Source organism: Fomitopsis serialis (assembly GCF_022376445.1).
Source record: "Fomitopsis serialis strain Sig1Antser10 chromosome Unknown B0H18scaffold_80, whole genome shotgun sequence".
Classification (NCBI taxonomy): Eukaryota; Fungi; Basidiomycota; class Agaricomycetes; order Polyporales; family Fomitopsidaceae; genus Fomitopsis; species Fomitopsis serialis.
In genome coordinates this window covers 128,794-142,594 of record NW_025955040.1, presented here as the reverse complement: position 1 = coordinate 142,594, position 13,801 = coordinate 128,794, and the positions used below count along the sequence as shown (strand labels likewise).

General features: G+C 54.4%; 5 protein-coding genes across 5 annotated transcripts; 2 read left to right on the top strand and 3 right to left on the bottom strand.

Moving 5' to 3' along the window:
* Positions 1 to 544: 544 nt before the first annotated feature.
* Positions 545 to 2,090, bottom strand: B0H18DRAFT_1029016 (uncharacterized protein). The gene is made up of 6 exons (XM_048029944.1): positions 2,055 to 2,090; positions 1,755 to 2,001; positions 1,364 to 1,689; positions 1,103 to 1,313; positions 957 to 1,043; positions 545 to 903 (listed from the first exon to the last, which is right to left on the bottom strand). The coding sequence occupies exons 2-6, from the start codon at positions 1,807 to 1,809 to the stop codon at positions 590 to 592; spliced, it is 993 nt and encodes a 330-aa protein (XP_047889427.1). The 5' UTR covers positions 1,810 to 2,001; positions 2,055 to 2,090; the 3' UTR covers positions 545 to 589.
* A 783-nt stretch (positions 2,091 to 2,873) lies between these two features.
* On the top strand, positions 2,874 to 3,891 carry B0H18DRAFT_653426 (uncharacterized protein). The gene is made up of 2 exons (XM_048038972.1): positions 2,874 to 3,706; positions 3,766 to 3,891. The coding sequence occupies exons 1-2, from the start codon at positions 3,182 to 3,184 to the stop codon at positions 3,805 to 3,807; spliced, it is 567 nt and encodes a 188-aa protein (XP_047889426.1). The 5' UTR covers positions 2,874 to 3,181; the 3' UTR covers positions 3,808 to 3,891.
* A 623-nt stretch (positions 3,892 to 4,514) lies between these two features.
* Positions 4,515 to 5,729, bottom strand: B0H18DRAFT_653267 (uncharacterized protein). The gene has a single exon (XM_048038971.1). The coding sequence runs from the start codon at positions 5,621 to 5,623 to the stop codon at positions 4,670 to 4,672; it is 954 nt and encodes a 317-aa protein (XP_047889425.1). The 5' UTR covers positions 5,624 to 5,729; the 3' UTR covers positions 4,515 to 4,669.
* On the top strand, positions 5,453 to 6,577 carry B0H18DRAFT_653243 (uncharacterized protein). Its single transcript, XM_048038970.1, has 4 exons — positions 5,453 to 5,542; positions 5,611 to 5,859; positions 5,911 to 6,422; positions 6,557 to 6,577. Exons 2-3 carry the CDS (start codon positions 5,684 to 5,686, stop codon positions 6,383 to 6,385), a joined length of 651 nt encoding a protein of 216 aa, XP_047889424.1. The 5' UTR covers positions 5,453 to 5,542; positions 5,611 to 5,683; the 3' UTR covers positions 6,386 to 6,422; positions 6,557 to 6,577.
* A 5,216-nt stretch (positions 6,578 to 11,793) lies between these two features.
* Positions 11,794 to 12,318, bottom strand: B0H18DRAFT_1122627 (uncharacterized protein; the record flags this gene model as incomplete). The annotated part of the gene is made up of 3 exons (XM_048034549.1): positions 11,794 to 12,046; positions 12,105 to 12,226; positions 12,286 to 12,318. The coding sequence occupies 3 exons, from the start codon at positions 12,316 to 12,318 to the stop codon at positions 11,794 to 11,796; spliced, it is 408 nt and encodes a 135-aa protein (XP_047889423.1).
* Between the last annotated feature and the right edge of the window lie 1,483 nt (positions 12,319 to 13,801).

Genomic DNA, 13,801 nt, shown 5'->3' with positions numbered 1-13,801 from the left:
CGAGGCTAGGCTGTGTATGCCTGAGATAGCCACTGATCACTGAGGATGTGCTCTGTGACCCACAAGGCATTCCCTTGAAGGCATGGAAAAATGCACAGCCTCGTAAATCCTCGGAAACAGTGTACCAGTGCATGACACTGTCTTTCCCTCCTAGATTGCCTACTAGTCGGAATAGTGTGTCAACGTATTCCGAGCTTATAGTAACCCAGTAAAGACTTTTGAAGACATCTGGTCACAAATAAGCCTAAGGAAAGTACTATAAACTCGGTAATAGGCCAACCGGTAGATACATAACGGCAGCGACAGTAATGAATATTGATGTGTCCTGAAGTCTCTGGATTGTACAATTTCTTGCCGACGTGGCAATTGTTTTCCGAAGTGTTTTCCGAAGTGCCTAGAGTCAAAATGTGTAATGTATGTTTAGGTTTCAGGTTTCGGAAATCAATGTAGTATCATTCGGAAGCAGTAGTGATACGTTCAGAAGAGATCAACTGTGAGATGTCATAACATTGTTTCCGAACACTGATAGAGATACAAGTACAACTCGGCAGTGGGTCTTAAGAAAGCAGGATTCAATGACATTATTACTTCATTCGTCGTCAGAATAGTATTCATTACGAGCCTTCCCTTTACCCTTCCTATCACCCTTTCCTCGCTTGGCCTCTTTCCTCGCTCGCTTTCGGTCACGACGATGGTGTTCTTGATCTTGAAGACGTTTGAGTTCAGTCCGAAGTATAATAATCTCGGCCTGCTGCTCGTTCAAGCGCGCTTCAAGCTGAGCTTCCCTAGTCGAGGGACCAGGGCCAGCTCTGCCATTATCAGCACTGAGGCGAGCTGGGTCGCGAAGTCTAGTTAGTACTTCCGGCAAGAGACGATCCTCGACGGCATCATCGGGATCAATGTCTATTCCGAAGGGAACATCAGTTCTTGAGTTTTCCGCAAAGGACGAAACTTGCCTGGAACACTAGACTCAACTTCAGTAGAAGGAGGAGGCAATACAGAGGCTGCGGAAACGGGACTGTCAAGTCCGGCAAGCTCTTGTACTAAAAGGGATAGAGTTGCTAAAGAAACTTTGGAAAAGGAAATCATGAATGAAACTTACCAAAACGATGTTCAAGAGCGTCAAAGCCATATTCGAGGCATTTCTCTATCATAGCCTTGTATCGCACTTCAACGGAGCCGCGCAGTCCGGAAGACAAGGAACACTTCAACTTGGAAGAAGTGCACTTCTCGCAAGAAGAGGACGGCCATTTCCGAACACATACAACTGTCTTGCTCTTTTTACAACGGTCACAGCGATCGTCACCAGCATCCTAGTTGACAGTATTAAAGCATTGCTTCGGAAAGGAGTCAGATTACTTACCGAGGTCGGAAATTCCTTTCCATTGATTATCAAAGTTCCGTTAGAAACCAAGAACCATTGACCTCCTGACCAGTCGCCTTGAACGAGTATCTCTAACTCATCGGAATCGTCGTACTTCCTTTTCCGACTAGTCTTCTCTTGAGAAGAGCCCTCGTCTTCAGTCGAATTCTCAGCCTCCACATTTCCGGCAAAATCTTCATTTCCGATGGGTGCAGTGGAGTCAGCGATCCAGGAATCGGGGATTGCTCCGCATTCATTTTGTATGTACCATCTCATTTCAACGAGATCGGAATTGAAGTCTTCAGGTAAACGCAGTCGGAATAAATCTAACGAAGAGAAAGGAAGATTGTTAGAGTGAGATATGTAGAAACAATCACAGCCGAAGCTTTACCGAAGGATGCAAGCATAAAAGATGCTTTAGTCAATTCCGATATTTCCTCGGACATCACTTCATCCGCAGAAAACAGGTTCCGTTGCTCCAACAGTCTCGATAGCGACGTAGGAACAGCACCTTCCTCGTCGGGCTCGCTGAATTGCCAGTCCCAAGTCGCATTGAGCCAAGGGGGGAGAGTGACTTCTATACCGGCCTCCTCTTGTTCGGCTAGCCATGTATTCAAAATCTCGCCAAAACCTTCGTTCTAGAACGAGTAAGTAAGTAATCTAATAAAAGTTCGGAAAGGAACAGACTTACGAAGATGAACCAATACAAAATGGATGCCGTTCCACGCCAATCGAAAGGACCTTGTATAAGGTCGCAGATAAGATGATCCAGACCGGACAAGGCTTCAGGAGTGATGGAATTTGGAGGATAGTCGGGAAGGGACATAAGTCCAGAGTGATACATACACAAGAAAGATCCGAAGGATAGAGTGCCGACCATAGTTTCGGAAAAGCAGAGAGATGTTATCAAGGCAAGGGGGATATGATATGGATATTCCGAGAATACTCTTCTCTTATACCTTGAATCTGAACTCTATCACCGGAATACTCCGAAAGTTGTTGTTCTGTTGTTCTCGGGATTAGGTAAGCCTATGCAACACCTTTTCCGGAGAACAATGGCTCCGCGCTACTGGTAAGTACTAATATTGAGGAGACGTGGGAGCTGCGAGAATGTGCGCGCCAAATATTCGACTTGAGTGACCAGCGAGGCGCCAGTATTTGTGGTTCGGGCGCCTGAGCGATCGTCTCTCGCCGCAGGTCTTCTCTCCACCTCCTCTGCCCGTAACTGCTTGTGAACCTCGCGTGCCAAATTTTTGTCGTACTCTCTTCTGTCCATCGCGGCCATGGTGCCTGGTTGGATCCTCGCCAAGTCAGCACGCTCTCAGCCGCAGTCACATCCATCACCGCTCCGCTGCGTGCCTGAAGGCGGCGCATCGTCAACTCCGAGCTCGAATGCGCTCGTCGCGTGCTCCTGCACACGCAGGGCAGGTCTCGCGGAGGGAGGTGAATGTCTAGGATACACGTACTAATCGGTGGAAGAGATCTTGTAGGTAAGCACGACCTCTGACGTTCGAATCAGGTCCTGTCCGAATGACCCCACTTCCTCTGTCCGTCGCTCCTGCGGCTCACACATGTCAAGCTCCTCCGTCGCCGTGCCATCACGCCTGAATGTATCTCTTTGTAGGTCTTCGTAGGTCTGCGGAGGTCTGCCACGTCTCTTGCCTTCGTCCGCACGCCCGCTATACCTCGTGGAGTTGACATGAAGCCCGAGTCGACTTGCATAGGGCCCCTGTCGGTACGTTTGCACATTGACGTCGCTGTCGCAACCCGTCTGATACCCCGTGACACCTCTGCAGTGCGCTCTTCTGGATGTGAACCATGGTGCTTGCCCTGGAGTACTTATGCGTCTCGTCGCTGCCCAGGATCTTCCGACTTCCGCCTTTCCTCTCTGGCACAAGCTGGCCCCGTGTCCCTGTCCTTGTCGTGGTCCTGCTTCCAGTACTCGCTAGGGCCTGGTACTCCGTCCTTCGCTGCCTACAACTTTCGCCGCGTGCTCTGCCTGTCGGATCACGGAGGCATCTACTTCGAGTCTTTCAAGTCGTGGTTCCTTTGCTCGGTGTCGCTAAGCCTCCGGTGTTCGCAGATCCGCGTATGGTCAACTACATGTGGCGCGTCCAGTCTCCCTCATCCCTCGACCCTGAGCTAGCTCATCGCCAAACAAGACCAGTTGCTGGAAACCCGCTGATGCTTGGATACACGGCGCTTGTCGTAGTGATTCTGCCCGTGAGTCCTACCTCCGCTTCGGCACCTGGACGGTCGCCTTTCCTCTGCTTTGTGATCCTGCAAACGCGGGTGGTTGCCTACCATTGCTCCATCCAGATCCCGGAACAGGCCATATACGAGGTTGGTCACATCTCTGCTCGAATCGTTCTCCACTGACACCTTGATTGGGCATAACACAGACTCCACGTGAACTGCTTGACCATCCTGCCCTGCAACGTTGATATGCTCCCGTGCGACCCCGTCCTGTAGCATGGGCACTCGTGTCCACTCGCTTGCACGCCCTTCTCTCGCGCGCATGTCTTCATACTCAGTGTCGGTATCACTCGCACCCCGATACTACAGTTCCCTGTCCTGTTGCGCCTTATCACTCGCCTGACCGTTTGAGTGCCCTAGACACAGTGACACTTGCAAGGCAATTTGCTCGTCCCCGCTCTGTGTTTGCCTCCAGTCGAGCGCCGTCTCCGTCTGATCCGTTGTTCCGGTACGCCCTTGCTTGCTCCGAATCCGCCTGACTGACGCTCGTTTCCAAAGGTGCTCGGTCGTTCATCCGTGCCTCGGTCCCTGCCAATCTGCCTTCCATGCGCACGTCGACTAGATCGGTTCTCCTTGTCGCGAGGCGCGATGTCTGAAGGAAGAACTCGCTGAGTGCATGCGAGCCACTGCCTGATGCCATTGTAGACGCAAGTTGTGACGATTGATTAGTTAGCTTGCTTACTAAGTAGCTAGTGAAGTAAGTACTCATGGCGATGTATGTAGAACGTACTGGAAGGATCGACGAATATGTGGAATATGCAGGTATATCTACTCTACAAGAGGCGTGGATTCTTCGCACGCTCCCATTGGCTGTGAGACAAAGACAATTCAGGCTTCCTATTGGCCAGAGACAAACGTTAATTCTGATTCGCCCAACGCTAACGCGCGCGCGGAAGCGACCACCGAGCGCTGCCCGAGCTTGAGCGTGCTCTTGCAGCGCGACAGCCTCAAGACAGCCCTCAACTAATACTACAGTATCTCCTGCCCTAGCTGATGAATCCGCGCGCAGCACTCAAATCGGTTTCTCGCCCTGGCACGGGAGTGCAGCGGTTAAGGCACAGAAAACAACGAACAGCAAGTGATGGACCATCTGGAAAAAAGGCGAGGAGGATACGGACAAGCAAAGTGACGAGAACGAGGGGGAGTGTACCGAAGGCAGCGATGGAGACGGGCATCGTGAGTGCAGACATATGCGAGCGAGCGAGCTAAACACAGGCACAGGACGTGCAGCACAATGCACGACGACCGCGAGCACGCAGGGCCAATGCCCTGCGTGTGGGCACGGCCGACGAACGGATGGCGTGCGGGAGAGCTAAGGATGGACCAGGGATGGACATCGGGGAAAGGTGAGTGCAGACGCATGCGAGCGAGCGCACTGACTACAGTCACAGGGCGCGGCGGCGTGAAGCACGACGCGCACGTCGACCGCGAGCGCGCCGGGCGAATGCACAGCACGCAAACGCGACCGACGAACGGATTACCCGTGCGTGAGCGAAGAATGCGCGAGGGTGAGATGGTGAGCGCACGGCAACGCGCAGCACAACACCCGCCGACCGCTAGCACGCAGGGCAAAGGTCCCCTGTGCAAGCCCAGCCGACGAGCAGACCACGGGCGCGAGCTGAGCGGCAACCAACGAGGACGGTCGGAGGGCGAGTGCAAACGGGAGTGATCAGATGGCGGAAAAGAACTGCCCGGCACGCACGCATGGCCGACGAACAGACCCCACACGCTGAGCAAAAGATCAGCGACGGCGACGTCGGGCAGGCTGTGGCGCGCGCAATACACACCGACCGCGAGCTCATGGGCGAATGCCAAGCACGCAAGCACAGGCCGACGAACGGACCGCGCGCGCGTGAGCGACGGCAGGCGGATGAACTGAAGCGCGACTAGGGTAAAACGGGGTCCCAAAACGACGAGCGTGAGGTGAGCAGCAGCGCTTCCATGGGTAGCAGGAGTGTGCTGAGTTTTATGAACGTGCACTGATTGAGGAGAGGAGTGCGGCATGGGAATGAACTCGCGAAGCCAGTGCCTTTTGAAAATGGCTTCGGCATGTGCCAGTGAACCATGCGCGCGCCAACCAATTCATGGCAAGAAAACCAAGAAAAAGAAAGGCAAGGCCTGGACATTGACTGCGCATTCGAGGGCATGGTATTCGACGACAGGATATTATACACTAAGGACGAGACGCCCGAAGAGATCCAGGGCGCAACTAGCGAATGTGGTCTACCCTGCAAAGCCCGGTACGTGGTTTGCATCCCGGGCAGGTCTCTCCCCTGATCGTCCACCTCCAGTACTGCCTCGCTCTCTGCCTCGCTAGCTCCCGTCGCGCTCCAGAATTCCGGAATGGTGACAAAAGCGGACCTCGCGGCGATGATGAACCGTGCGGGATCGAGCCCGACGTGGGCGGTGGCGATGCGCAGAACATCCAGAGCGGCACGCGATACACGAGAACGTACCCGACCACGGTACCCTTCAACCTGGCGATGTTCTCGGACCCTGCGTTCAACCTCGCAATGGAACATGCAGCGGCGGCGAATGGACTTCATCCACTTGGGGATGGCGATGCGCTCTCGCCGGCGAATCATGAATGCCGTGCTGCTGAACGACGTATGCCAGAAGGGATACGCAGAGGACAATGAGGAAGTGCTCGACGAGTTCGATGTGGTGTATGATCACGACGAGGATGGGCACATCGCGGCGACGAGGCCCACGAGGGTGCACGATGAGGCGCCATCGAGCTGCATTGAATCACAGAGCATGAACTAGCCTACATAGCTGTCGCGCAAGGCCCTATGAGCACTAGGTAAGTACTTCCATACAGAGCAATCCATGAATATGGCCACGAAGCCGACTCCCGGAGGGAGGCGGCTGAGTGGCCTTCTACATTAGCAAGCGACTCGAGCTACAGTTCCGCGCGGACTCATACTGTATGTACAGTATAGTTGAATGTGCAAGCACACGCTCCCGTAGCATAGCACGGGCTTCTGCTAGTGCTTGAACATACTCACTGCATGAGTAAGTCGAGCGCTTGCAACGAAGCTCGAGAGTATATAGGAAGGATGAAGACAGGATGTACGATACGCTTTGCTAGGCAAACGTCTTCGTCCCCTTCGGCGGGTTATCTGAGCGACGAATGGTTGTCTTTAGTAATCCTGACAAAGTAGGTTTGTCATACGTACCGCAGACAGATATCAAAAGTTGATTGCAGCTTGTCCTGCCGCTGTGTGTCAGTGGCCAGAAAATGTGACAGGAAGCTCATGCACATCGCAGACACGACACGGCCACTCTGAGTCGCGCCCGCGGGGGAGGCTTGCGCCCGAGCGAAAGTCAATCCTCCTCCTTCGTTTCTCAGTATAACCGAGCCGGAAAATTCACAACAACCATTGGATACACTCAATCGTCATTAAAAAAATGTTCGAACTGAGCAAATACAGTGTGCGAGAGAGGTGCGTGAGTAGCACTGCAGGTCTTCCGTGAGAACTTCCGAGTGAAATGATGAGCGCTAGGACCGGGTACCCTCAGAAAGCGTTACTAATACGGTTCAGTGAGGCTCCTCCCGTCTGGAATGAGGCTCAATGAAGGGCGGAGACCTATAACAGGAGGAGGAGGTCGCGGCTCCGGGTCTGCGCTGGGTGATCAGGTAAGCTAGGAGTTGCGACATGTGACTCATAACCAAGGAGGCTGAATCCATCTCGTTTTCGTTCAATTTCTCTCTTGCGAAGTTTCTTTTGCGGTTTCTCTGGGAAGCTCTAGCACTGGGAGAAGAAGACTCGTATCAACATAGTAAAGTCACTGATGCTTTGGGCAAATCGCGGCAACACTGTCACATTTGTACGTACGCGCCATACGCGCCGTGACTTATGAACAAGATCATCACCATTTCTTTCAATTTCTTGAGCAAATGCTTCTGTGACGTCGTCTCCCCCCTCTTGTTCTTGACTTTGCGAATTGCGTCAAAGATCTCCCCTATTGCGATACAACGAAGCTTTGTCCGCCGAACCATCTCGGCGGCGTGCAAGACAACCTGCATGCCGTCCAGGCTTGCTTCAAGTCTGTCGATGGACTGATGCCTCGTTTTACAGACAATTCCGCGCAGATGTCGTTCACGAGCGTTGCTGTCTCGTCGCAAACCTTGGTAATCACATCGTCGCGCTTGCGGTTCTGCGCGCTATCGTTCCGAGGACTTCCTCCAGGTGCTCAGCATCCAATCCCACTCGCGATCGCGCAGCTCGCGACAAGTTCGCTCACTGGCAGTTTCAAAGGTGCGCGAACTGCCGCAGCAACGGAAACCGACTTGACATGGCAGCGTGGAATTGTGTGAGCATACCGTCTTCTTGCGTGTCTCGCTCCTCGCTGCCTTCTCCTCAGCGGCTTCTGATTCTGCTTGTACCTATCGCGGAGCCTCTCTCATCAGCCGTTATTCCCAGATACCATGAAGCCTTTTTAAATTGCACTTGTGAGTCGCAACCATTGTACACTCATTATCCCAAACACGGCGACTTCCTGCATCGTCACATACGGCAAGCCGCTCGCGATGGCAAGGGCAGCTCGCTTTACGAACGCGATGAAGGCGGCAATACTGCAGCACACCGGCCCATTCATTGTCAATGCGGAAGCGTGTACAGGCAACTGTACGTGCGACGGTGGAGGTAGAATAATTGGACTCTCACCTTACTCCACCCGAAACGATGTCAAGCAGCTATCTCATTAGTCGGCCAAAACGGAAGTCCGACACGCTCTGATGCGCAGAACGTAACTTAGACGTTGTAATACAGGCGGCGTGCGCGACGCCAGGTACGTCCTTCCTGCTTGTTCTCCGCAATGTAGGCACTGATTACAGCCATCATTTCATCCCAGTTTCATCTGGGGCATCTGGCAACTTATTCATCGTCGTGTTAACCGCACGCGCATATCTGCAAGGTTCCTGCAGAGCACAGTGGTCCAACATCGCAGAACTGATCTGCAATAGTTGAGCACGACGTCGCGTCTCCCTTCAATGTCTCTGACTGGAACACTGATTCGCCCGTCCTGCCCCGCCGCAATGCCATCGCCTGGGCTCACACATGTCACCTATCCCAGGAACAGCGAGGAGGGCTACCTGAGGCTACACTACCGGGTAAGATAATCGCTTTCCCTGCCTTGACATAAGATGCGTTGAGTAGTCACGCGTGCGTGCGCGACAGGTAAAGGGCTCCATGTTCGTCAAAATTTTCGTTCTGGCTGGACAGGTCATGCTCTAATCGCCATCTACTCAAATCCAGGCCATCTTAAACACTTTGAAGCCCGCAAAGACGGCATGGCACGCTGCAGTAGTCACGGCCTGCTTATCCTAATCGGTGTCCAACTTCTGTGAGAGCCCTTACCTGTATTGTGCGTCTGCCATTCCTTGTACTGCATACGGTTGACTGACGCGCACGACCATTAGTTCGCCCCGACCTTATTCAATGAAATACTGACGAACGGAAGCCGTCCAGAAGACGGTGGGTGATTAGTACCACTACGTCTGCTCGCTCCTGTGACCTCGGGACTTACATCTTACATAGCGATCCTCATCTTCTCGCACACAACCTCATGATCTGCAACCGGCCTCCGAGTCATTTTGACTCTTCCTCCTTACTCGTCATCTACCAAACCGTTCTAGCCCCTATGCCTCTCGTCATACCTCGCGCGGCTAATCTTTCGCTCACGTTCAGCGCGCTCCTGAAGGCTCAACCTTGTCTTCGAGCGGATCACGAGAGCCTCCATCGTCGAGGTGGGTTTCCGGACGTTCATCCGAGGTTCCGACTTTATATGTATCTTACTGCGCTGGTACGCTAGGCCATAGCCCGTGATGACGACGAGCCGTGCCGAACGCCACCTGCGCTATCAGCACCTCGCCAACTGCTCAGCATGTAGCGGCGCCGCGGCCGAGGCTGCGGACAAGTAGGGCTACACAGAGCAGGCGTAGGTGAGTAGCCCCTGTGTGATCTGTGCAACGGGCCGTGGTAATGTAGTCTTGGAGCGTATTCCTTTGCAGAACAAGCACTGGATACTGGAGATCGCTCCAGGTGACTCCGAGCTGGACTTCCGTACCTAACTAGACATCATTTGTCCTTAGCTCTTGGCTTGTCATCGCTATGCTATCCCCCTCAGGGTGGTTGACACGTCACGTTGGGCTGTGTCATGCGTCCGCGTCAGGGCCATCTGGATTTCCTCTCGCACATGAAGTCCAGGCATGTCCGATGCGCCTGAATGCCATCGAGATCGTGTATACTATTACGCCATCAGAAAGATTGTCTATGTGCGAAGAGTTCCCCTGCGGGCTTGTGAAGTAATCAACAGCCACAGCGGTCGATACGACTTCGTGTGGACGGGTTATGGCAGGGACTGGCATCGCAGCCTCGAGTGAGCTTTCGACGCGCCTTTCGCTCCAATCTTCCGATCTACCCCTGCTCAATTCCCTTCAGCAGATATGCACATTACCGTAAGTTCCGTGTCCCCGACTCAACAGCCCCACCCCACCCTCGCTCTCCGCCTCGCTCTCCGCCTCCCATCGTCAAGCAGTCCAGTCCGAAGGTCGCACCACCCCATGGTGCTCACAGGCGCGGGGCCTCGGAGAAGATGACAGGGCGCAGGATAGTGCCAAGACGTGGTACGCGAGCCTGCGGAACGGAATGCCAAGGCGGGCGCGAGGTAGTATAGCATTCATGTCGCCGGTCTTGATCGATTGACAACTTCGCCAGCGCATTGCTTGCATAACGAAGAGAGGAGTGTGTCTGCGGACGGTGAGGCTGTGCGGCGTTCCTCGCCATCGTCTGACCCATACAGTCCAGTTTGAGGTTGCCTGTCAAGCTAGCGTGGTGCGCTCTTCCTCGTCCACTCACCGTGAGGCGGCCAGCGGCTTTCGTTAATGATTCATATACGCGGTTCGTGATAGTGTGTTTACTGCAGAAAGTACAATAGATGGGTATCAGAAGGATCTGGAGACGTCACCTGAAGCAAGATAAATACCCTTCGATTTCCGTCGTCGGTCCCGGCAAGCCTGCCAACCGGGAGCATAATTGGGGATCCATCGTCCAACTGGTTAGATCATCGCTGGCCAAGACACGTTGTTGAGGACGGCGCCAAAAGCCACCTTGACGTCTTCAAATGCTGTGACGCCGTCCCCATACAGTATCCACGGGATCCTCGGTCTCCTCGTGCCCTCGTGCCCTCGTGCCCTCGTGCACCGGACGTGCCTCCTCCGCTTGAGGTGCGAGGCTGTCGTTCGTCTTTATTCAGTATCCATGAGATGACCCAGATGCAGAAGCTGCGTGCTGCGTATACTCGTCGCACTCACGAGCAAAAACTGCTCGCTGTACCGCACTGCTAGCGTGATCGATCCTCACCGCGCGTCGGGTTGTCAGTAGCAGAGCGGTGGAAGCCGCCACGTCCGCCGGTCAGCAGAAACGTGCTGTTCGTCAATGCGTGGACCACGACGTCGATGACCTGTGTACGCACCTTTCTCTGCGCGCTACTGCCCTCCTCCTACTACTCTCGTCTTCCGCGTAGCTTCGGTCACGTCCTTCCTCCAATTGGTCTCATTGTTGCTGACTTCTCTTCCTGGGTCTCTAGGTGCACGTCACAGTACACTAAGTTGATCCCAACGTGTCGGTCTTCACTCTTTAGTGAGGTGTGTTCGTACTGCCTTGCGCATCTACAGTCTCCCGTTCCCGCCCTCCGAGTCTCGTGTCGTCCAGGCCGTCCGCCCTGCTCATGTCCCGGTACGTATGCCGCATCCTCAGGCCAGTTCGGCCCTTGCTGACGTGGTTTGTGCATGCGCTTCCGTACGTCCAGTGTTCCTGAACGCGTGACTACGATACGCGTCCCGCGCTCTCCACTTCCGCGCGACGTCGCTGATCCCCTCGCAGTCTGCGGAGTGGCCCCTCGAGACGAGCATTGCGCTGGTAGCGCGGTATGTACTCTGGAGCGGGCTGGGTCGCTAAGCGGTATGCATCCGCGTCCCGCGTGCAGCGTTCACTGGCGGCGGAGTTAGGGCTGCCCGGCGGCGCATAGAGATAGAGGTGGCGAGATTGGGATGGCGAGAGGAATGAGCGACCAAAAGGAGGCAGAGAGAACGTTGGGTGACATGCGAAGTGAGAGTCACGACGGGATGCATACGATCAGAGAGCGTCGTGCGTGAGCAATCGAGACACTTACTCAGCAAATACGGTGCCTCCGTCCTCGCGCTTCTGGCCTGCCGGTACGTAGAGCACGTCCGAGTGGTCGTCTGCTGACCCAGTCGACGCTGCGCATCCCGCCTGGTCAAACGTCTGAATCTTCTCGGCATGAGTAGCGAGCGATGATGATCGAGTCTCGCAGAACTGGCTCTGCAACTCGTTCAGGGCTTGTGGGCTCTGGGGCTGAGGCGGCATGATGGGGAAGAACTGAGGGAGGCGGATCGTAAGGCTGAGCAGCACGTCTTGTTTAGCCGTCGGCCTCGGAGCTAGTCCCAGAGTGAACGCACCAGTGTTCTATGCTATTTTCCAGCTCAAACGCGAGGCTCATGAATGCGCAGAGAACGCGCGCTGCAACTTTCGGGTGGATGGCGGTCTTGCTATCGTCGCAGACTATGTCGATACCGGATTCCTAACGTGAAGCATGTCTGTTTCAACGCGAGCGACGTTGGCGGGTGAGGAGGGACTCACACTCAAGCTCTTCAGGACTCGGCCGCTCGCCATTGATGGACGTTCCATTAGAGCTCCTGCACTTGACGTCCTTAATGCGGAACTACACTACACATGGCCGGGTGTGGTGCAATTGGTGAGATTTTCCCGTCACCGCCCGCCCTGCGACGTACCTTTGCACCCTCCTCCCAGACTCGAGTAACGGCTGCTTCCGTTGTTCAGCGGGTGAAGATAGAGACAGGGGGCGGGCTGGAGAAGGGAGGAGGCAAGGCGACATGAGTCGCAGCGTTAGCCACCAGTAAGGAGGAGCATTGAATACTTAGCGCTAGTGGCTGAGCGCTGATCACCGAACGATCGAGTTGCGCGCGTGACTTGGACGAGCGCCTGTAAGTACTCGCTCTTGCTGGGACGAAGTTGTTTATCCTCCTTGAGCCCTCACTCACACCGACGTCAAAACTTGACATACTGGTGCGTCAGCTGTTTCCCATCTGAGGAAACTTTCAGAATAGAGAAAGTCGGCCAACTGACCGCGCCCCGCAGCCTCATCTGGCTATTCCGTATATGGCAGTAAGTTACATAAGCATGTACTCTCCCGAACGAAATTCAATTATCCTCCTTGTATGCCCCAGCCTCCTCTCATGAACACATCATGTACTGACTGCAATGGGTATGATATATATGTAGAAACCTGTAAAAGAGACGAATTGTGCGAGGACAACGCATAGTAGCCTTACGCTTCACTGCATGAGTCCGCACACTGTAGCACGTGATCTAAGACTCTGGCTGAGCGTGTGCGAGTGCGTCTCCCGGCTCCGCGTCTAGTCTTGTAGTATCCTCCTCGTCTTCTTTGCCCCCACACTCCTCTCATGTCGAATTCTTCACCATCTGCAACCTATGAACCCAAGTCAAGAAGATCGCGTGTACCTCGTCTGTATGTGAGTAAGCCGCAAGCCCGATCATGCCGCTGCCTCATGTTTCAGTATCCCGGCGTTATCGACAACAGCAGCCTCCCTCCCGCGCTACAACTCCATCTCAGTGACGATGAGGAACAAGCCGCGTCTCGCCCCTTCGCTGTGTTCGTCTCGAGGTGCGGGTACGTCTGACCTGTCTTGGGTGTTCGTCTCGAGGTGCGGGTACGTCTGACCTGTCTTGGGTCTTCTCTATGAAGGCCCGTCTCGGACAAAACCCGAACGCGCTACTGAGCAAGCGAAGGGGGCACAAGGGATCACTCACGATCACTGGAGTTCACAGTTGGACGAACGGCTCCGTCGGGCGCGGTTGTGCGCACTTGTGCTTCCAAGGGTTGGAGACCGATCACATCTCCCCACGCAGGATCCCACGTTTACCTATGGTATCGCGTCCGTTCTCAAATGCTCACATCACGTCCCATCGCGTCACTTCGCTACCTTGCACCCCGTTCCACTCGGAATCCCTTGCTTTCGCTAGTGAACTTGAGAGAAACTTCCATCCCTGTCCCTTCGCGTCCCTTCACGTCCCCTCGCGTGCCTGCCCTTCACTTACTCTCTCACCTCGCCGC

Coding starts and splice junctions, on each gene's coding strand:
- B0H18DRAFT_1029016 (XM_048029944.1), bottom strand. CDS start 1,809: ATGTCCGAGGAAATATCGGAATTGACTAAAGCATCTTTTATGCTTGCA. Junction 1,690..1,754: donor TTTTATGCTTGCATCCTTCG/GTAAAGCTTCGG, acceptor TCTCTTCGTTAG/ATTTATTCCGACTGCGTTTA. Junction 1,314..1,363: donor GAAAGGAATTTCCGACCTCG/GTAAGTAATCTG, acceptor ACTGTCAACTAG/GATGCTGGTGACGATCGCTG.
- B0H18DRAFT_653426 (XM_048038972.1), top strand. CDS start 3,182: ATGGTGCTTGCCCTGGAGTACTTATGCGTCTCGTCGCTGCCCAGGATC. Junction 3,707..3,765: donor CGGAACAGGCCATATACGAG/GTTGGTCACATC, acceptor GGCATAACACAG/ACTCCACGTGAACTGCTTGA.
- B0H18DRAFT_653267 (XM_048038971.1), bottom strand. CDS start 5,623: ATGCCGCACTCCTCTCCTCAATCAGTGCACGTTCATAAAACTCAGCAC.
- B0H18DRAFT_653243 (XM_048038970.1), top strand. CDS start 5,684: ATGCGCGCGCCAACCAATTCATGGCAAGAAAACCAAGAAAAAGAAAGG. Junction 5,860..5,910: donor GGTCTACCCTGCAAAGCCCG/GTACGTGGTTTG, acceptor GTCCACCTCCAG/TACTGCCTCGCTCTCTGCCT.